Genomic DNA, 22,027 nt, shown 5'->3' on the forward strand with positions numbered 1-22,027 from the left:
CCCCTAGTCGCCACACTCGACTGTGAAGGCTTTTCATCTTGCACTCATCAAGTCTTGCACAATCTTTATGAAGGTGAAGGATTCACCATGAATGCAGGAAATTCGCTCTAGATTGGTTGGAGCAACTCACTTAGCCATTTGGCCAATTCATGTTGTGCAAAACCAATCAAGATAAGACATAAATTGACATCATCGCCATTGTTGAATACCCTGCTAACATTCTGGTGGTTACAAATGACCGGAAACTGAACTGGACTATATAAATAAGGTGCCTACAAGGGCAGGTCAGAGGCTAGGAATCCTGCGGTGAGTAACTCACCTCCTGACTCCTCAAAGCCTGTTCATCATCTACAAGGCACTGGTTAGGAATGTGATGGATTACACTCTGGATGTCTGGATGAGTGCAGCTGAAGAGGCTTGACATCGTCCAGGGCCATGATTGGTGCCTCTTCCATAAACATTCATTCCTGCCACCACCTGCAAACAGTGGCAGCTGTATGGACCATCTACAAGATGCACTGCAGGAACTTACCCAAGGTTCCTTAGGCAGCATCTTCCAAAACCTCAACTGCTACCATCTAGAAGGACAAGCCAGATGACATTTCTTTGTTAATTTACAAGATGTGTGCGGCGCTGGTTAGGCCAGGATTTACTGCCCATCCCTTGTTGCCCTTCAGAAGGTGGTGGTGAGCTCCCTTCTTAAACCGCTGCAGTACCTGATGTGTAGACACACCCACAATGCTGTTAGGGAGAGTGTTTCAGGATTTTGACCCATTGACAGTGAAGGAACGCCGATATATTTCCAAGTCTGGGAGGTGAATGACTTGGAGGGGAACCTCCAGGTGGTGGGGTTCCCAGGTATCTGCTGTTCTTGTCCTTCTAGATGGTAGTGGCCATAGGTTTGGAAGGTGCTGCCTAAGGAACCTTGGTGAGTTACAGCAGTGCATCGTGTAGATGGTACACCGCCTGGAAGTCCCCCTCCTAGTCACTCCCCATCCTTACTTGGAAATATTGCCATTCCTTCACTGTCATTTGGTCAAAATCCTGGAATTTCCTCCCTAACAGACCACAGGGGACTGCAGAAGTTGAAGAAGAGGTCATCATCATCTTCTAAAGAATATTTAGGGGTGGACAATAAATGCTAGCCTAACCAGGGAAGCCCACATCCTGTAAAGGAATAAGAGAAACTTTTTGTGCCTCTCGGGCAACCCAGATATACACACACATCGATGCAGCAAACCATGGGGATGAATCGCACCAGAAACACCATCAGGCAGCTTGTTACTCTTGCGTAACTCCAACAAGCGTTTTGTAACTTGCTTTCGAGCAGACCTGCATATTGATAGCAATGCCATATCCTTGTGCTCGTTCGACATTGCTAGCCTATTTACTAAGGTGCCACTCAAGGGAGCCATAGACATAATATAATAATCTGTATTCTCACAAGTAGGCTTACATTAACAGAGCAATTAAGTTATTGTGAAAAGGCCCTTGTCGCACTTTCCAGCGTCTGTTCGGGTACACGGAGGGAGAATTCAGAATGTCCAATTCATCTTTCAGGACTTGTGGGAGGAAACCGGAACACCCAGAGGAAACCCACAGACACAGGGAGACCATGCAGACTCCACACGGACAGTGACCCAAGCCAGGAATCGAACCTGGGACCCTGGAGCTGTGGAGCAACTGTGCTGAACACTGTGCTACCACACCACCATTTGTGACATTTGTGTCATGTCACTATATCATGGCAATCTAGACATGCTGTCATCTATATTCATTGAACTTAAGGATCTAGAACATTGCGCAGTTGAGTTCAACTTTAATAACAGCATGTATGAGTAAATAGGTGATGTTGCATGGGATCACGTCTAGGCCAAGCTCTTGCTAATATTGTCAGTTTTCAACAGAAATTAGTCTTTGACAGAATGACCCCTAACTGCACACCCATTCATATTTTTGAAATGTAGATTATGAGCGCGATCTACCAGCCCGCTGTGCCTGAAAAGCAGCTCGCCGCAGCGCAACTTTGCCAATAACTGCCAAGGGACCCGCTTCCGGGATCTACCCATTCACAAGAATTTCACAAAATGTCCCATGAAGCCCGGACATTATGGGTGGGATCACTTTTTGGCAAATCTGTATATTAGAGCGAGACAGCTAGCTTCACTCTAATATGTGGTTCCCCGAGGTAACCAAGGCGTTGGGATTTATCACCTGCGCCATAAAGACCTCAGGTGAACGCTGTTCAGAACTGGCCTACATAAACAGTGACCAGATGGAATGATATCCGTGTGGGTCCCCCAAGGGATTGGAGGCCCCAAGGTGTATGCCCTCTGGGCGGGGTGGCACCCTGACACTGATGCCACCTGGGCAGTCTGGCACTGCCATCCCACCACCCTGGCAGTGTCACCTGGGTGCCAGGCTCGCACTGCCAAGGTGCCCAGGTGGCACTGGCAGCTGGCAGGACACTGCCAGTGTGCTAGGATGGCAGTGCCAAACTGGCATCTTTGACATGGTGGTGACTGGACGGGGAGGGGCGGTGGCTGCAGAGCGGCCCTGGGATCCCCGTATAATGAGTTGGGGCTTGGGCAGAATTCGGGAGTCGTGTTGGGAGCTCGAGAGATCAGGATGCCATTTAAAAATGGAGCCCTGATCATTTGCTGCCCTGTGGAGTTCCGGCGAGTGGAGCTCCAATAGGGCTGAGTGCGGTTTCAAGCTACGTTCCCCACTGAGGCCCCATATCTGACTGGGTGGGTGTTATATAGCAGGGTAACACGTGGCTAACTGCGCTCGCAATGGGACTCTGTTCCCATTTGGTTAGATCGGGCCCTATACCCGCAGTTTCAGGTAACAATTTCCTTACCCACCTTATTGGGCTCGATCCCACACTCAAATTCACCTTTAAAATAGAACAATCTAATGAGCTCCCTTCCCTCGATTTACTAATTGAGAAATCTGCCAGGGGGTTCTCTACTACTATCCACTGCAAGCTTACCTTCACTAGTGAATATGTGCGTTGAGACTCCTATAACTGTGCACCCTATAAGGTTTGCCTTAAAGGCAACCTCATAAATAGGCCCCGAGCCATGTGCTCATGAAATCTTGGTGCCAGAATAGATCACATCAAAGCTTTCCTGCAGGAAATTGGCTGTCCCAATCAGGTCTTTATTTGCTGAACATCACACAACTCATGAATGTGCCCAAGACTAACAGTTCTGGTGCCAAAAAGTGCAGAGACTACCTCGGACTACCCTGGAAGGGCAAGATATTGCAAAAATTGGAGCAACTGGTGAAGCTAGCTGTTTCACACTGCTATCATTCAGTAGCAACACAAGTGGTATTCTCCACTAACAGGATGCTGCTGTCAAGCCAAAAAGACCTTGTGCCTACTCTATGAATGAACAACTCATGTGGTATATGAGTTTCTATGCTAGTGTGATACCAGGAATGTCGGCCTTATATTCCAATGACTGGTGGATCATATCAAACTGCACATCATTTTGGCTGTTCGCAACGGGGCAGAATGTGAACTGTACTCAACCAGCCAGTGCTTGCACAACTCAGAACACAGGATACAACATTAGCTGTGATTCCGTGATTGGTCAGCTGTTACTTAACAATCCAGAATGTGCCAAGAACTACAATAACAACCAATTCAAGGTCATAAATTGGATTGCAATGGAGTTCATTTATGCTTACTAGAAACAACACCTATTTATACACAGGGTCCTGCCCTCTGTAAACACAAATGACATGTACTGACGTTTCAACAAAAGAGAAGCTTGGGTGTGGGGATGGCAACAATTCCCTAAGGTACTCCCATGGAAACACCGCAACCAAAGTTGACTTGGCTAGTTTGAATTTAGCCAAAAGCTTGTGAACAACTGTTGCCTGGTGCATTGGCCATGGCAACAGTTGTCAACCATCAGCACTCTTTCTTCATGATAATTTGTTTACTTTGAAATGTGGTATTCTTGAGATTCTATCCTGATGAGTGCAAGACGAAAAGCTTCAACAGTTTTTTCTTCTTACAACAATACTACAATAATTATGTATTTGCATTCCAAGCCTATGGAGTAGGCCACTGTCTAGCCCACTGAGCTAAACCAGCTCAGTTGATTGAACCATTTGCTGCAATAACAGCAACGATGAAGCAATAAAAGTTTTCAATGCGCAGCCTTCCTCCCAGTTATTAACCCAAATTTCCGTTGGTGTCATCTTACTCTCAAGATTATTCCCTAAACTGTGACTTGACTTCCGGGCGGCGAGCGAGGAGGTCGCAGGGAGAGGGGCTCCCGCAAGCGGTGGACAGCAGGAGGAACAGCCCCCCCCCCCGACAGGCCGGACGGCGGAGGAGGAGCGCCGGCGGAGGAGCCGGAGCGGGAGCCGAGGAGCCGGAGCGGAGGAGCCGAGGAGCCGGAGCGGAGGAGCCGAGGAGCCGGAGCGGAGGAGCCGAGGAGCCGGAGCGGAGGAGCCGAGGAGCCGGGGCGGAGGAGCCGAGGAGCCGGAGCGGAGGAGCCGGAGCGGAGGAGCCGAGGAGCCGGAGCGGGAGCGGAGGAGCCGGAGCGGAGGAGCCGGAGCGGCGACAGGGGGGCCCAACAGCAGCAGGTCCATCCCCTCTCCCTCCCCCCCCCCCCCACGCGGGCCAGGAGCGGTGCGGCGGCGGCGGCCCCTCTTCTCTCCCCCCCCCCCCCACGCGGGCCAGGAGCGGTGCGGCGGCGGCGGCCCCTCTTCTCTCCCCCCCCCCCCCCCCCCCGCGGGCCAGGGGCGGTGCGGCGGCCCCTCTTCTCCTCCCCCCCCCCCCCCCCAGCCAGCAGCGGGGACCCCCCCCCCAGCCAGCAGCGGGGACCCCCCCCCCCCCCAGCCAGCAGCGGGGACCCCCCCCCCCCAGCCAGCAGCGGGGACCCCCCCCCCCCCAGCCAGCAGCGGGGACACAACCCCCCCCCCAGCCAGCAGCGGGGACACAACCCCCCCCCCCCCCCCCAGCCAGCAGCGGGGACACAACCCCCCCCCCCCCCAGCCAGCAGCGGGGACACAACCCCCCCCCCCCCCCCAGCCAGGACACAACCCCCCCCCCAGCCAGCAGCGGGGACACACCCCCCCCCCCCAGCCAGCAGCGGGGACACAACCCCCCCCCCCCCCCCCCAGCCAGCAGCGGGGACACAACCCCCCCCCCCCAACCAGCAGCGACCACCGGCCCACTCGCCCCTCCCCCCCCCCCCCCCCCAACTGCTGTGACCACCACGTGGCAAAGACAAAGGGACTCTCTCTCCTGGTTGAGTGGGGAAAAAAGAAAAAGAGACTTGTATTTCTGTTCTTCCCAAAAGAAAACTGGTAAAGAGAAAAGGGTAGGGGAAATAAATTTAAAAAAAAAAATATATATATATATATATATATATATATATACATATATAGATATATAATAATAAATAAAATAAAAATTGGGTGCGGAAAAGGGGGAAAAAGAAGAACAAGGAGAGAAGAAAAGATGAAGGGGAAGGGGGAGAAAAAAGTGCCAGAAAGGAGCCAAGAGAAAGGGGGCACCGGAAGTAGACTGGGCAAAGGGAAAGCCAGCTCGGGCGAACGAGTCAACACGCGAAGCGGCGGGAAGGATGCTTCGCCGCATCCAGAAGAGCTGGACGGGCGGGCAACCTCTCCCCTGGGGTTAGAGGGGGGCGTGAATTGGAAGGAAGCCTTTGCCGAGGTGGTGAGGGAGCAGCTGCAGGCATTCAAGGCAGAGTTAAAAGCAGACGCAGAGGCCGCAGCACAGGCAGCAGTGACCAGGGCCATGTCAGGGGTGCAGCAGGTTCTGACCAGATTGGAGAAGAAAGTGGATGCCCAAGGGAAGATACTGGAAGCCCAAGGGAAGATACTGGAAGCCCAGGGGGCAACCATTAAAGAGCTGGAGAAGGCAGCGACTGACGCGAGCGACCGGGTCATATCCCTGGAGAGGGGAATGGTGAAACTGAGTGCAACACAGGGGAGCCTGAAGGGCAGGGTAGACGACCAGGAGATCAGCTCGAGAAGGCAAAATATCAAGATAGTGGGCCTGCCAGAGGGGATAGAGGGTAGAAATCCCACAACATTCGTGGCTGCGATGCTGGGCTCCTTAGTGGGGCGGGAAACTTTTCCCACCCCACCGGAAATGGACAGAGCTCATCGGTCACTGCGCCCGAAGCCCAAGGAAGGGGAAAAACCGAGAGCAGTTATAGCCAGACTGCACCGGTACCGGGATAGGGAGACAATCCTGCGCTGGGCCAAGGAGAATAGAGCCTGCAATTGGGACGGGCACGCCATCCGAATCTACGAGGATTTTGGAGCGGACATAGCTAAGAGACGGGCGGAGTTCAACAGAGCGAAAGCAGCTCTCTATAAGAACAAAGTACGATTTGGTATGCTGTACCCAGCAAAACTCTGGGTCACATACCAACACAAGGAATATTTCTTTACAGCCCCTGCCGAGGCGAATAGATTCGTCGAGGAGCACGGGCTGGAAAAACGCCATGGGAAGTAGGGACGAGGGGCCCATGGCAAGGAGACACGTCATGCCGACGGGGGGGTGGGGAGGGGCAAGGCAAAGCCAGCCCCCTCCCCCCTGGCAGAAACACCCAGAACGGAAAACAACCCAATGCCCTAGGGCCCGCTCCAGGTGGGAGGACAGGCCCCGGCACGAGGGAACGGGAGTACTGGAGAGGGGAGAGGGGAAGCGGGACAGCAACCTCCGAGAGGGGAGCCACCGTGCTAGCAGGAAAGCTAGCGAAGGGGGCGCGCAACAGAGCAGGGCCGCAGCGCACCCCCAACAGGGGGGAAGGCGCCAGGCAGGGGAGGGGGGGGATCACCCATCAAAGGTGGGAGAGCAAATGGGGACAGGAATGGGGGAGAGAGGGGCAATGGAGGGGTACACAGGGGTATCCCCGAAAGGGATAGAGCGGGGGGGGGGGGCACCCGGGGGGCGAGAGACCAGGGAGGGGAAACGCAGGGACGAAGGGACAAAAGAGGCCAGTAAGGGAATAGGGCCACAAAGTGCCACAGACAAGGGCTCGAAACAGGGAACTGCTGCAAGCACCCACCCAGTACGGTCTTGTGGGTGAAGGGGCCCCCCGGAGTGCAGGGGACTACCCGCGTGGCGGACACAAAGTGGACGGCCATGGCGGGTGTCCCCGGGACAAGGGGGAACCCCGGAGCGCAGGGACCCGACCGCATGGGGAGAGCAGTGATAGTGGACATCCTGGACGGCCCCCTAACATAGGGAAACCCCAGAGGGCAGGGGCGCGTCCACCGGACAAATATGGTTAACCCCACAGGAGCAAGGGGGCAGAAGCCCCCCACCAGAATAGTCACCTGGAACGTAAGGGGACTTAACGGCCCAGTGAAGAGATCTAGAGTCCTCACCCACCTTAGAAACATGAGGGCCGACTTAGTCTTCCTCCAAGAGACGCACTTGAGGGAGCAGGACCAACTGCGGGTAAGAAAGGGCTGGGTGGGACAAACCTATCATTCCTGTTATGGGGCAAGGGCCAGGGGGGTGGCGATCCTGATTGGCAAGAGGACAATGTTTAGGGCGACAAAGACGGTTACGGACCCAGGGGGACGGTATGTCATGGTCAGCGGGGCCCTGGATGGGGCGCCGGTAGTTCTAGTTAACGTGTACGCGCCCAACTGGGACGACACGAGCTTCATCCAAAAGACCATGGCAGAAATCCCGGACATAGCGACGCACCGACTAATCATGGGGGGGGGACTTCAACTGTGTACAGGACCCAACGACGGACAGATCAAACCCCAGAACGGGGAAAACCTCAAACATGGCAAGGGAACTCAGCCACTATATGGAGCAGATGGGAGCAGTAGACCCCTGGAGATTCGCCCACCCGGGGTAGAAAGAATTCTCTTTCTTCTCCCCAGTACACAACGTGTACACCAGAATTGACTTCTTTGTGGTGGGGAAAACGGTGCTTCCAGAGATAGACAAGGTGGAATACTCCGCAATTGTGATATCAGACCACGCTCCACACTACATGGATGTGCGGCTAGAGACGGGAAGGGCCCAGCGCCCCAAATGGAGGTTGGACGGTGCCTTACTAGCTGACAAGGCCTTCAGCGAAAGGATAGCGCAGGCCATAGCGGAGTACACTGAGATCAACCAAAACGGGGAGGTCTCACCCTCCACGTTCTGGGAAGCGCTTAAGGCCGTACTAAGAGGGGAAATCATAGCCTACAAAGCGCAAAGAGATAGGGAGGAAAGGGTGGCTAGGCAGAAGCTGGTCGACTCCATACTGGAGGTAGACCATAAATACTCCGAGGCCCCGACTGTAGAACTCCTGGCGGAGAGAAAAGAATTACAAAGGAACTTTGACCTGCTCTCCACCAGGAAAGCAGTACACCAACTCCGCCAGGCACGCGGGGCCCTATACGAACACGGAGACAAAGCCAGCCGCCTGTTGGCCCACCAGCTGAGAAAGCAGGCAGCCAGCAGAGAAATTGCGCAAATCAGAGATACCAGAGGCACGTTGGAAACAGAACCAGAGAAGATTAACAAAACCTTCAAGGCCTTCTACCAAGAGCTGTACACCTCAGAGCCCCCAACGGGGAAGGCTGGGATGAACCGGTTTCTTGACGGACTGAACATACCAGTTGTGGGAGAGGGCAGAAAACGGGATCTGGAAGCACCACTAGCACTGGGAGAGATCATGGAGAGCATTAGCTCCATGCAGGCGGGGAAGGCGCCGGGACCGGACGGATTCCCGGCGGACTTCTACAAAAAATTTGCGACAGCGCTGGCCCCGCACATGCGGGAGATGTTCACAGACTCGCTAGCTAGGGGCACGTTGCCACCCACGTTAGCACAGGCCTCAATCTCGCTGATACCTAAGAAAGACAAAGACCCAACGGAATGTGGGTCATACAGACCCATATCTCTGCTGAATGCAGACGCCAAAATACTGGCCAAAATCCTAGCCAAAAGGCTAGAAGACTGTGTACCTGAGGTGGTCACAGAGGACCAGACGGGCTTTGTCAAAGGTAGACAGCTGACCGCGAACATCAGGCGCCTGCTGAACGTGATAATGACCCCCTCCGGGGAGAGAACACAAGAGGTGATCGTCTCCCTGGACGCAGAAAAGGCCTTCGACAGAGTCGAATGGATATACCTCATAGAGGTACTGGAGCGGTTCGGGCTTGGAACAGGGTTCACAGCTTGGGTAAAGCTCCTGTACAACGCTCCCATGGCGAGTGTACAGACCAACAATACCAACTCCCAATACTTCCAGCTGCACAGGGGCACCAGACAAGGATGCCCACTGTCCCCGCTGCTGTTCGCACTAGCAATCGAACCGCTAGCAATCGCGCTCAGGGCAGCAAAAAATTGGAGGGGGATCCGAAGGGGAGGTAGAGAGCACAGAGTCTCACTCTATGCGGATGATCTGCTCCTCTATATCTCGGACCCACAAAGCAGCATGGACGGAATCATCGCGCTCCTGAAAGAGTTTGGAGCCTTCTCGGGCTACAAACTCAACATGAGCAAAAGTGAGATCTTCCCATTACACCCGCAAGGGGGGGGGGGGGGGGCAGCACTAAAGGGGCTGCCGTTCAAACAAGCCCGACATAAATTCCGCTACCTGGGGATCCAAATAGCCCATGACTGGAAAGGGATCCACAAATGGAACCTCACCAGCCTGACGGAGGAAGTTAAAAAGGACCTGCAAAGATGGAACACACTCCCGCTCTCCCTCGCGGGGAGAGTTCAGACGATCAAAATGAACGTACTGCCCAGGTTCCTCTTCCTGTTTAGATCCATTCCGATCTACATCCCCAAGGCCTTTTTCAAAGCGCTGGACAAACTCATCATGGCGTTCGTATGGGGGGGTAAAAATGCTAGGATCCCAAAGAAGGTCTTACAAAAAACAAAAACCAGGGGAGGGTTAGCCCTCCCGAATCTACAATTCTACCACTGGGCAGCAACAGCCGAGCGAGTAAGGGGATGGATCCAGGAGCCAGAAGCTGAGTGGGTGCGTGCGGAGGAGGCCTCCTGCATGGGAACCTCCCTCCGGGCCCTCGCCACGGCAGCACTCCCATCCCCACCCAAAAAACACTCCAGCAGCCCAGTGGTGACAGCCACCCTCCAATCCTGGAACCAACTGCGGCAGCAACTTGGCCTGACCAAAATGTCGAACAGGGCTCCCATCTGCAACAACCATAGGTTCAAACCAGCACTGACCGACGCCACCTTCAAAAGGTGGAGGCAGGACGGGGGGACACTGACAGTCAGGGACCTATACACGGACGACAGGATCGCAACACTGGACGAACTGACAGAGAAATTTCAGCTAGCTGGGGGGAACGAGCTACGGTACCTGCAGCTCAAAAACTTCCTACGAAAGGAGACAAGGACGTACCCACAACCGCCACGACAGACACTACTGGAAGACCTACTGGACGCAAGTATCCTAGAGAAAGGGAACTGTAGTGACATGTATGACCGACTGGTAGATAGGGACGACACCGTACTGGACGCAACAAGGAGGAAATGGGAGGACGACCTGGGGATGGAGATCGGGTGGGGACTCTGGAGCGAAGCACTGCATAGGGTCAACTCCACCTCCACGTGCGCAAGGCTCAGCCTGACGCAACTAAAAGTGGTACATAGAGCCCACTTAACAAGAACCCGTATGAGTAGGTTCTTCCCGGAGGTGGAAGACAGATGTGAACGGTGCCAAAGAGGCCCGGCCAACCACGCCCACATGTTCTGGTCCTGCCCCAGACTCGTGGAGTACTGGACAGCCTTCTTCGAGGTAATGTCCAAAGTGGTGGGAGTGAGGGTGGAGCCATGCCCGATAGTGGCGGTCTTCGGGGTTTCAGAACAGCCAGATCTATTCCTGGGGAGGAGGGCGGATGCCCTTGCCTTTGCCTCCCTGATCGCCCGCCGTAGAATCCTGTTTGGCTGGCGGTCAGCAGCACCGCCCAGAGCTGCGGACTGGCTGTCCGACCTCTCGGAATCTCTCCAAATGGAGAAAATCAAATTTGCCATCCGAGGGTCGGACGACGGCTTCCACAGAACGTGGGAGCCATTCATGCAACTGTTCCGGGACCTATTTGTGGCCAATGTACAAGAGGAAGAATAGTCGGGGGAAGGTAGCGGGAGGGGGGGGGGGCTACAGGTTCGTTACGGGGGTTCGATGGCTAGCTAAGGCCCAAAACCAAGCTAAATAAACATGTTGAGGGGGGGGGGGGGGGGGGGGGGGGGGGGGGCGCAGTTACTACTACGAAGATGCTTACCTGTAAATATGTATGTTAATTTTTGCGTGTTTGTTTTTGTTTGTTTTTTTTTCTCTCTCCTAACAATTTGTAATTTGTTCAATATAAAATACGAAAACTGAATAAAAACATTTATAAAAAAAAAAAAAATTCCCTAAACTGTCCAAAGTGACACACAACACCGAGAATGCAGATTTACCTTTATAACGGAACCGCATGTAGAGGAAAATTGCGAGTGCTGTTAGGGCAATAGAAATAATAATGCTTGCAATCACGCTTCCAACTATTGACGAAGTTGACAGACGAATTTCTGCTTCTGTTAAAAAAAAAGTTACATATTTCTCACACCTAACTTTTTAATTACACCTGTGTAACTGTATAAGAGGATCAAGTAGATTAGAGAAACCTATAAAATTCTCACAGGACTAGACAGGGTAGATGCAGGAAGGATGTTCCCGATGATGGGTTCGTCCAGAACCAGGGATCACAATCTAAGGATATGGGGTAGACCATTTTAAGAAAGAGATGAGGAGTAATTTCTTCACCCAGAGAGTGGTGAGCCTGTGGAATCCGTTACCACAGGAAGTAGTTGAGGCCATAACATTGTATGTTTTCAAGAAGCAGTTACATATAGCACTTAGGGCGAAGGGAATCAAAGGATATGGAGTGAAAGCGGGATTAAGCTATTGAGTTCGATGATCGGCCTTGATCATAATGAATGGCGGAGCAGGATCGAAGGGCCAAATGGCCTTCTCCTGTTCCTGTTTTATATGTAAAAAATAATTTGTTCATGCAATGAACTGGAAAACTACAATCAATTAAACTTTCTCAAGAATCATGCAGTCATCAAGGCACATCGGAAGGTCAGAAATACATGTTTGAGGTTAAACATTCTCAAGAATCTTGCAATCAAGGCACATCTGAAGGTCAGAAATAGATGCTTGGTATGGAAACGGTGTTCAGCTTATTCGATGAAACACAAATCTCATGAATGAATTCAATAAACCTCCCACAACATACTCGTAACACAAGAATTATTCACAATATACATGCCATCTAATTTGTTCACATCAATAGAAAGAAGTTGATTGGTGTTGATATGCAACTCCATTAAAAATGTTTTGTCAAAATATATCTTAATAAGACAGTTCAAAAGTCAATAGCTGTCAGTATCAAACAAATCCATCTAAAAGTTTCTGATTTAATTGTTTCCCCAAGTTAAAACTGCAGTATATTGTAATGTGGGGAGATGGTGGCATAGTGTTATTGTCACTGAGTTAGTAATCCAGACAGCCAAGAACAAGAACAAAGAAAAGTATTGCACAGGAACAGGTCCTTCGGCCCCCCCAAGCCTGCGCCGACCATGCTGCCTGTCTAATCTAAAATCTTCTACACTTCCGGGGTCCGTATCCCTCTATTCCCATCCTATTCATGCATTTGTCAAGATGCCCCTTAAACGTCACTATCGTCCCTGCTCCCACCACCTCCTCCGGTAGCGAGTTCCAGGCACCCACTACCCTCTGTGTAAAAAAACTTGCCTCGTACATCTTCTCTAAACCTTGCCCCTCGCACCTTAAACCTATTCCCCCTAGTAATTGACCCCTCTACCCTGGGAAAAAGTCTCTGACTATCCACTCTGTCTATGCCCCTCATAGTTTTGTAGACCTCTACCAGGTCACCCCTCAACCTCCGTCGTTCCAGTGAGAACAAACCAAGTTTATTCAACCTCTCCTCATAGCTAATGCCTTCCATACCAGGCAACATCCTGGTAAATCTCATCTGCACCCTCTCTAAAGCCTCCACATCCTTCTGGTAGTGTGGCGACCAGAATTGAAAACTATACCCCAAGTGTGGCCTAACTAAGGTTCTATACAGCTGCAACATGACTTGCCAATTTTTATACGCGGCTAATGAAGGCAAGCATGGCGTATGCCATCTTGACTACCTTCTCCACCTGTGTTGCTCCTTTCAGTGACCTGTGGACCTGTACACCAAGATCTCTCTTACTGTCAATACTCTTGAGGGTTCTACCATTCACTGTATATTCCCTACCTGTATAGACCTTCCAGAATGCATTACCTCACATTTGTCCGGATTAAACTCCATCATATCAAGGTAATGCACTGGGGTCCCAGGCTCGAATCCCACCATGGCAGATGGAGAAATTTGAATTCAATAAAAATCTGGAATCAAAAGTCTAATGATGACCATTGTCGTAAAAACCCATCTGGTTCAGTAATGTCCTTCAGGTAAGGAAATCTGCCGTCCTTACCCGGTCAGGCCTACATGTGACTCCAGACCCACAAAGCGATGCAGTTGACTCTCAACTGCTCCCCACTGAAATGGCCTAGCAAGCCAGGCAATTAGGGATGGGGAACAAATGCTGGTTCAGCCAGCGACGCCCACATGCCAAGAACGAATAATACATATTGGTTCACACTGAAGTGTTTTTCAATACAAAGTTAAGGAAAGATTTGCATTGTCACCACAACTGACCTTTCAAAGTCACGGAGGCTTGAACCAAGTATGGCTCTGAAAATGTCTTGTGTGTGACACGACATTCAAAAGTGCTGCCAATGTCTTCTACATGAGGTTCCAATCTAACTTCAGTGATTACGTTGCAGGTTCCATCAGGGTTTTTGACTGTTGGGGCGATGCAAATGTCAGTTAATAATTTTCTTTCTTCTTGCGATGGAGTTGACTGAAACCATTCAGCATTGCTTTCACAAGGATAGTAGCCACTTAACTGACAACCCAAGGCCATCTCTCCACCTGTGCCAACTTCCACAACTTTTTCTGAAACCACAGTTACGATGGGACGTGCTGCCAAGATAAACAGGTTTGTTAGCGTCACTAATAATTCTGGCTATACTTCAAAAGTAACGTGGAGCATGCCAACATAAGTTAGTGAATTAGTGAAGTTAGACATTATTAGATATATATACTAAACATATAGATATTAAAAATCATTCGTAAATGGAATGGTGCCAGAGGACTAGAGGGCAACTGGTGTTGATTCCTATGCTTAAAAAGAGAATTGAACACATGGCCGAATGGATGGCCAAACAGAAAGCCTAGCTAGTGTAGAGGTTAGGGGTAACTAATCAGACTGGCAAAAGGTAGGACCGCTTTGTTCACCATTTACATTAACAGTTTGGACTCTGGAATCAAAGTACAATTCCAAACCCGCATAAGACAGCAAATTGGAGGCTGGACGTGTCCATGATTCATAAGGATGATCCAGAACTGCAAGGTTATAGTTATCAAGAAAGACTTACAAGTTGGGGGTCTTTTCTCTTGGATCGAGAAGCTGAAGGGGACCTGCTGGTTTGGCTACAACGTAACAAAAAGGTTTCATGACCAGTTGGACCAAAATGCTTTTTGCTATATCGCAGACTCAATATAACTGAATGAATGTGACATATTCCGGAGGTAAAAGGAGGTGTACAAATGCAAGTTCTTCCTTTCTTAACACAGAGTAGCATATACATTTCAGAGAAGCCTGACGATGTATGTGGGAACAATTAACCGGTTTCAGTTCCACATGCAAAAAATATATAAGCAGTTCTTATAGATAAATCATATTTAACAGCATATATTTGTGTATTATTTACTTCTCAAAATGCTGCCTTACAAGACCAACACTTTCAATTTGTACTCTTGCTATTGATTTAACTAACTAATGATGTATAATGTATTTAAGTTAAATAGTTTGATACCAACATGTTTATCTGTATTTTTGAGAACTACGACTCAGGATAAATGTGGCCAAGCTGTGAAGTTTACATTGATCTTACTCTGGGTTAGTTATAGTTAATTGCATATACCTGGACCAGACCCCAGAATTTTGAATTGGAAAAGAGAAGCTCCAGCATTCGTACAAATACACTGTATAAAACCATAATCAAGCAATTTATTTTTACATTTCCTTCGTTCCATTATTAGAATTTAGAAAACATCAAGCAAATAAGAGCTCTATTAATCTGGTTGATTCCCTGAGAGAGCTCTGCCTTCAGAGAAACAGAACATTGACTTGGTTTCTCTCTCCTCAAACTTGAATTTATCCAGCAGTTTTTGTTTTAATTTCAGACTTCCCGCATGCACAGTATTTTGCTTTTATTTTAATTGAGCTCTGCATGGCTAACTGGTCAGGATTTTTTATAAATTTTTATTGTTGTATCAAGATTACAGTGTGCCGGAAGGAACAGATCTTCATGGGTGTGGAAGTGAAGGTAAAGGAAAACTGCTCAAAAAAGCCTCCTCCTACATCTGCTGGGATGAAAGCTGTCTGAATACTTCCCAAACTTTAATTTTAATGCTGCTTTCTTGATTATAGAATTAATAGTGAGTTTCACCCACTTTATTTCCCACTAACTCATGCAACTTACCCTATTTGCTACCTTTGATTAGTCCTTTCAGTGATCAACCGTGAGACTTTACTGTGCATTACATGGATAAACTGCTTCCAACATGTAAATGAAGTCCAGAACACAGCTTCTCAACACATAACAATGGCCCAATAATGCAAGTACACAAATTAGGTCAGAAAGCACAGGGAGGCACATTGGTTAGCACTGCTGCCTCACGGCACCGAGGACCCGGGGTCGGGATCAACCCCGGGTCACTATCCGTGTGGAATTGGCACATTCTCCCCGTGTCTGCGTCGATCTCACCCCCACAACCCAAAAAGACGTGCAGCGTAGGTGGGTTGGCCACGTTAAATTGCCCCTTGATTGGAAAAAATAAATTGGGTAGTCGAAATTCATTTTAAAAAAGAGAAATTATTAAACACCAGATGCAATCTATTTATTTTATAAATTATTCTGATGAAAGGTCATCGAGCTGAAACTTTAACTCTGCTTTCTCTCCACAGATTTGCCTAACCTGAGGATTTCCAGCATCTGCAGCAGTTTGCTTTTGTAATTAAGGGCATTCCCTCTACAAGATTAAGCTTCCGAAAGTTAGAAAGACGACTGCAAGTTATAAATGACAGTAACTGCAATAAGTCAGCTTACCTAAAACCTCGAGCTTCACTGTCTGAGAGGCCTTATTATTTGGTGGAATAACAACTTCACATTTATACTGTCCAGTGTGTTTAAATGTGACATGTCTTAGCAACAGTGACATGTTTCCATTTAGAATGGAGCTTTCCAAAATATCGGCTTCCGGCCATGCCTCCTGTACATCTCCCGACGTGTAGGAATAGACTGTTGATGCTTCAGTGCCACGGGTGACAGTCCACAAAACGCCCAAATTCTTCGATTCCAATGTAGCCCCAATGAGTTCAGAGATTTCGCACAGCAGCAGACTATTTTCATTATAAATTACTTCCACTGGACTTTGACTCACTTTCAACTTCAACTTGCTTTCTGCAGATTTAATAAGAACAGATAATGTCAAAAGACCATTCCATCTTAACAGCTCTACTTCGGCCCCCTGCCACATTTCTTAATCTAACCTTCTATTCCTCCCTTCCTCGTGTATTTATCCAACCCATTCCAATGCTCTCCTGGTCAGTCTCCCATCTTCCAACCTTCCTAAACTTCAGCTCATTCTGAATTTTACTGCCCGCATCCTACACATCAAATTGCGGGGTCAGTTAGCTCAGTTGGCTGGGCGGCGGATTCATGATGCGGTGCAACAGCGCGGGTTCAATTCCCATAAGGGAAGTGGCAACATCTACATTTACTCATCAAATCCGTTTTATCTAACCTGACCCCTGTGCTTGCTGACCTACACTGGTCCCACAAGACAAAATATTCTCCTCATTATTTTCAAATCCTCCCGGGGCCTTCCTATCTCTGTAATCTTCCCAAACTCTGACAGCCTCCAAGTTTTTTTTAAAATAATTTTTATTGGAATTTTTTGAAAAATATATATCAACAAAATAATAACAACAATAATAGTAATAAACACCCCCCCCCCCCCCCCCGGCACCCGTAACAACGCATATAACAAACCCCCCCACCCGCCCCAACCCCAATAAACAGCAAGATAAATTAACAATAAGCAAATTAACTTAAACACTATCCCCCTAAACCCCCCCTCCCTCCCTTTCCCCCCTCCCTCTCTTTCCCCCCTCCCTCTCTTTCCCCCCCCTCCCTCTCTTTCCCCCCCCCCCTCCCTCTCTTTCCCCCACCCTCCCTCTCTCTCCCCCCTCCGGACTCCCTCCCTCTCTCCCTTTCTTCCCCCCTCCCTCCCTTCCCCCCCCTCCCTTTTCCCCCTCCCTCCCTCCCTTTCCCCCCCTCCCTTCCCCCCCTCTCTCCCTTTCCCCCCTCCCTTCCCTCCTCCCCCCTCTCCTCCTCTCCCCCCCTCCTCCCCTCCCCTCCCTCTCCCCCTCCCCTCTCTTCCCCCTCTCTTCCCCCCTCCCCCTACCCCCCTCTTCCCCTCCCCCCTCCCTCCCCTCTTTCCCTCCTCCCCTCCCCCCTCTTCCCCCTCCCCTCCCTCCCTTCTTCCACCCTCCCCTCTTCCCCCCTCCCCTCTTCCCCCTCCCTCCCCCCTTCCCCTCCCCCTTCCCCCCTCCCCCTCCCCCTTCCCCCCCTCCCCCTTCCCCTCCCCTCTTCCCCCCCCCTCCCCCTTCCCCCCTCCCCTCCCCAAATTTTGAGGGTAGCCGTTACCACCGGGCTCGTAGTGTACCTCGTTGGAGGGAGCCGCAGCAGCACCGTTACCAGTGCCTTCAGGCTCGTGCCTCCACAGGACGCCATCTCCATCCGTTTCCATGCTGCCCCCTCCCCATCCATTACCCACTTACGTACCAGCGAGACATTAGCCGCCCAATAGTACCCAGAGAGGTTGGGCAGCGCCAGCCCCCTCTATCCCTGCCCCGCTCCAAAAAGACCCTCCTTACCCTCGGAGTCCCGTGCGCCCAAACAAATCCCAGAATGCTGCTGTTCATCCTCCTAAAAAGCCCCTCGGAACAAAAATGGGGAGGCACTGAAACAAAAAAAACCTAGGGAGCACCGTCATTTTAACGGACTGTACTCTACCCGCCAACGACAACATGTCCCACCATTTAAATTCCTCCTCCATCTGCTCCACCAACCTAATAAAATTGAGCTTGTGCAGAGTCCCCCAGCTCCTAGCCACCTGAACCCCCAGGTACCTAAAATTCCTCACTGCCCTCTTTGGCGGGAGCCTACCAATCCCCTCCTCCTGATCTCCCGGGTGTACGACAAACAGCTCACTCTTGCCCAGGTTCACTTTATATCCCGAGAAACTCCCGAACTCAGCAAGAATCTCCATCACCTCCGGCATTCCCCCCCCACGGGGTCTGCTACATACAACAGCAAGTCGTCCGAATACAGCGACACTCGGTGTTCCTCCCCACCTCGCACCAAAACCCTCCAACTCCTCGACTCCCTGAGAGCCATAGCAAGAGGCTCAATTGCCAGCGCAAAAAGCAAGGGGGACAGGGGGCACCCCTGCCTCGTCCCACGGTGGAGCCTGTAGTACTCGGACCTCTTCCCATTTGTCGCTACACTCGCCATCGGGGCCACGTACAGCAACCTCACCCATTTAATAAACCCCACCCCAAACCCGAACCTCTCCAATACCTCCCACAAGTACCCCCACTCAACCCTGTCAGTCAAAGGCCTTCTCCGCATCCAATGCCACCACAATCTCCGCCTCTCCTTCTGCTGCCGGCATCGTTATCACATTTAGCAGCCTTCGCACGTTAGCGTTCAGCTGCCTCCCCTTCACAAAACCCATCTGATCTTCATGTACCACCCCCGGCACCCAGTCCTCTATTCTAGTGGCCAAGATCTTCGCCAGCAACTTGGCGTCTACATTCAGCAGTGAAATCGACCTGTATGATCCGCACTGCAAGGGGTCCTTATCACACTTCAGGATCAGGGAGATTAGCGCCCGAGACATCGTCGGGGGCAGAACACCCCCCCTCCCATGTCTCGTTGAAGGTCCTAACCAAAAGGGGGCCCAGCAGGTCGGCATATTTCTTATAAATTTCAACCGGGAACCCATCCGGTCCCGGTGCCTTCCCCGACTGCATGTGGCCAATCCCACTGACCAGCTCCTCCAACTCGATCGGCGCCCCCGGTCCCTCCACCTGCTATGCCTGCACCCTTGGAAGTCGGAGCCTGTCCAAAAAACTCTCCATTCCCCCTCCCACCACCGGCAGCTCCGACCGGCACAGTTCCCTATAAAAGTCCCTAAAGAACTCATTGACCTCTGCCCCCTGCCGCACCACATTTCCAACTCTATCCTTCACTCCACCAATCTCCCTAGCCGTGTCCCGCTTACGAAGCTGATGCGCCAGCATCCTGCTCGCCTTCTCTCCATACTCATAGACCGCTCCCTGCGCCTTCCTCCACTGAGTCTCCGCCTTTCTGGTGGTCAATAAATCAAACATGGCCTGCAAGCTACGCCGCTCCCCCAGCAATCCCTCCTCCGGGGCCTCCGCGTACCTCCTATCCACACTCAACAGCTCCTCCACCAGTCTCTCCCTCCTCTCCCTATGGGCTCGGATGGAGATCAGCTCCTCCCTAATCACTGCCTTCAGAGCCTCCTACACCATCCCCACCTGGACCTCCCCAGTATCATTGACCTCAAGGTACCTCTCAATACATCCCCGAATCCTCCTACACACCTCCTCATCAGCCAACAACCCCACGTCCAGACGCCAAAGCGGGCGCTGGTCCCGCACCTCTCCCATCTCCAGATCCACCCAATGCGGAGCGGCAACATGCCGAACTTCACCTGCTTTCCATGGTCCGAAATCGCAATAGCCGCATACTCGGCCTCCTCCAACTTCGGGACCAGTCCCCTACTCAAAACAAAGAAATCAATTCGGGAATAAACCCTGTGCACATGGGAGAAAAAGGAGTACTCCCGAGCCCTCGGCCTCCCGAACCTCCAGGGATCCACGCCTCCCATCTGGTCCATAAACCCCCTCAACACCTTGGCCGCCGCCGGCCTCCTGTCTGTCCTTGAACTAGGACGATCCAGTAGGGGATCCAGCACCGTATTGAAGTCCCCCCCCCCCCACCTCCAGGCCAGGAATGCGGCCCAACATACGCCTCATGAAACCAGCATCATCCCAATTTGGGGCGTACACAATAACCAATGAAAAGAGAAAAGTGTTGCCAAAGCATTTTGTCTTGCACTCATCAGAACAAACACTGCAGCAACACCAATCAGCGTTCAGTGCAATAGACAACTTCAACTTTAACTCCCAGTGCTCAAGCTATAAGTGCCATCTCATTGGCTCTCCTCTTGACATAAATTAATGATGCTGACAGATGACCTACACTGGGACCCTCCAGCTCTGCATGGCCGACTCAGTCACTGATGAAACCACTGGAGGCAGCGATACATCATTACGGAGGTCACATTAGCTCAAAACCATTCACTGCAGACTCATTGTTTTTTGACTGAGTTACAAACAAAATTTAATGTGTAATAATTTATTTACATTCATCCATGCGCTTTTACTATTTCCACAGCTGATCTAATTAGGTTGAGGGAACTCTTGGCTGATTTCCTCCTCAAACTCCGACATAAATGTAATAGCCTAATCGCCAACTCCGCAATAAATGCTGACTTGACAATGATGCTCATATATCATTAATTAGCTTGAAACAATGTAGCCAGCTGTCACCATAAGAACATAAGAAACAGGAAGCAGCACTCATCCACTGGTTTTTGAGACCAAGTCTGGCCCCTCGAGCCTGCTTCGCCATTCAATAAGATCATGGACTGTCTGACTGTGACTTCAATTCCAATTTTCTGCCTGCCCAACCCTCTACCAACAACGCCCTCAATAACCTTTCCACTCCCTGGTAGATCAAAAGTCCACCTTGCATTCAATGATCCAGCCTCAGTATCATGTGGCAGTGTGCCACTTGTCCCTCTAAGACATTGGACACAGACCGCTGGGGGGGGTCACATAACATTTAGCATATGGGAGTCTCATTCCTGGAGGAATTAAATTAACAACCCCTTTTGAGAGGGAAAAAAACCCCTCCTCATCTTGGGTCTCTGGGGAAACCTCTTACTTTGAAACCATAAAGGGCATTAAAGTTGACTTTTCCAAAGGAAGTTTCTCGAAGTGGGGGTGGGAGGAGAACTCTGTTGGGAGATGGGGGGGGTGAGTGGGTGGGTCGCCGGGGGGGGGGGGGGGGGGGGACTGGAGAGCGCTAGCAGGAGGGTGGGCCGAACGGCCGCGTCTGTTGGCAGAGGCCGGGAACAGGGGTTTGTGACCTTGCCCTTTAGCCCGCCCGGCTTCGGCACGGCCGCTGTCACCAATCTCCAGGCCCAGGGATCATCGCCAAGCGTCCGGGTGCAAACCCCACCCTGGGCGAGCGCCACTCCCGCCTCCCCCGACCCTCAAAATCCGGCGGGACGAGCGCCGCTCCCGCCGCCCGTCCTTTACCTGAAAACCGTGCCAGAGTCACCAGCGCCACCAGAAGCGGCCACAAGTTCCCGGTCCGGCCCATGGCGCCCCCCTCTCCCGGCTTTCTCTCGCTCGGGTCCAGAATCAGGAATCGCCTCCGCCTCGCTCACGTTTCACTTTCGCCGGGCGGGTTCCGGCCGCTGGGGAGCTGCGCGCGCACCCTGTGCTTGCAGGCCGCCGCCTCTCCCGCTGGAGGGCGCTGCGTATCACTTGGCAAAGGCAGGAAGAGGAGAGGATGAAAGTCCATGGAAAACAAACACAGGCACGCTGACTCATCAAATAAACATTTAATAAATTAGATATATAGCTGACATCAATGTTTGATTTATCTGATTTTATAGCTTTTCCTCTCAGATCACAAAG

The 22,027-nt window shown here is 51.2% G+C and overlaps 1 protein-coding gene across 1 annotated transcript in view; it reads right to left on the bottom strand.

The window, feature by feature from the left end:
- LOC119971841 overlaps nt 1-21,806 on the bottom strand; it is a 40,940-nt gene extending 19,134 nt beyond the window's left edge. Inside the window, exons 1-4 of the mRNA XM_038808050.1 lie at nt 21,644-21,806; nt 16,269-16,622; nt 13,750-14,076; nt 11,453-11,569 (exon numbers count right to left, since the gene is read on the bottom strand). Coding sequence (XP_038663978.1) covers nt 11,453-11,569; nt 13,750-14,076; nt 16,269-16,622; nt 21,644-21,707 — 862 coding nt within the window. The 5' untranslated portion in view covers nt 21,708-21,806. The remainder of the gene's footprint in view (nt 1-11,452; nt 11,570-13,749; nt 14,077-16,268; nt 16,623-21,643) is intronic.
- Nucleotides 21,807-22,027: the final 221 nt, after the last annotated feature.

This window comes from Scyliorhinus canicula, chromosome 9 (genome assembly GCF_902713615.1).
Source record: "Scyliorhinus canicula chromosome 9, sScyCan1.1, whole genome shotgun sequence".
NCBI classification, from domain to species: domain Eukaryota; kingdom Metazoa; phylum Chordata; class Chondrichthyes; order Carcharhiniformes; family Scyliorhinidae; genus Scyliorhinus; species Scyliorhinus canicula.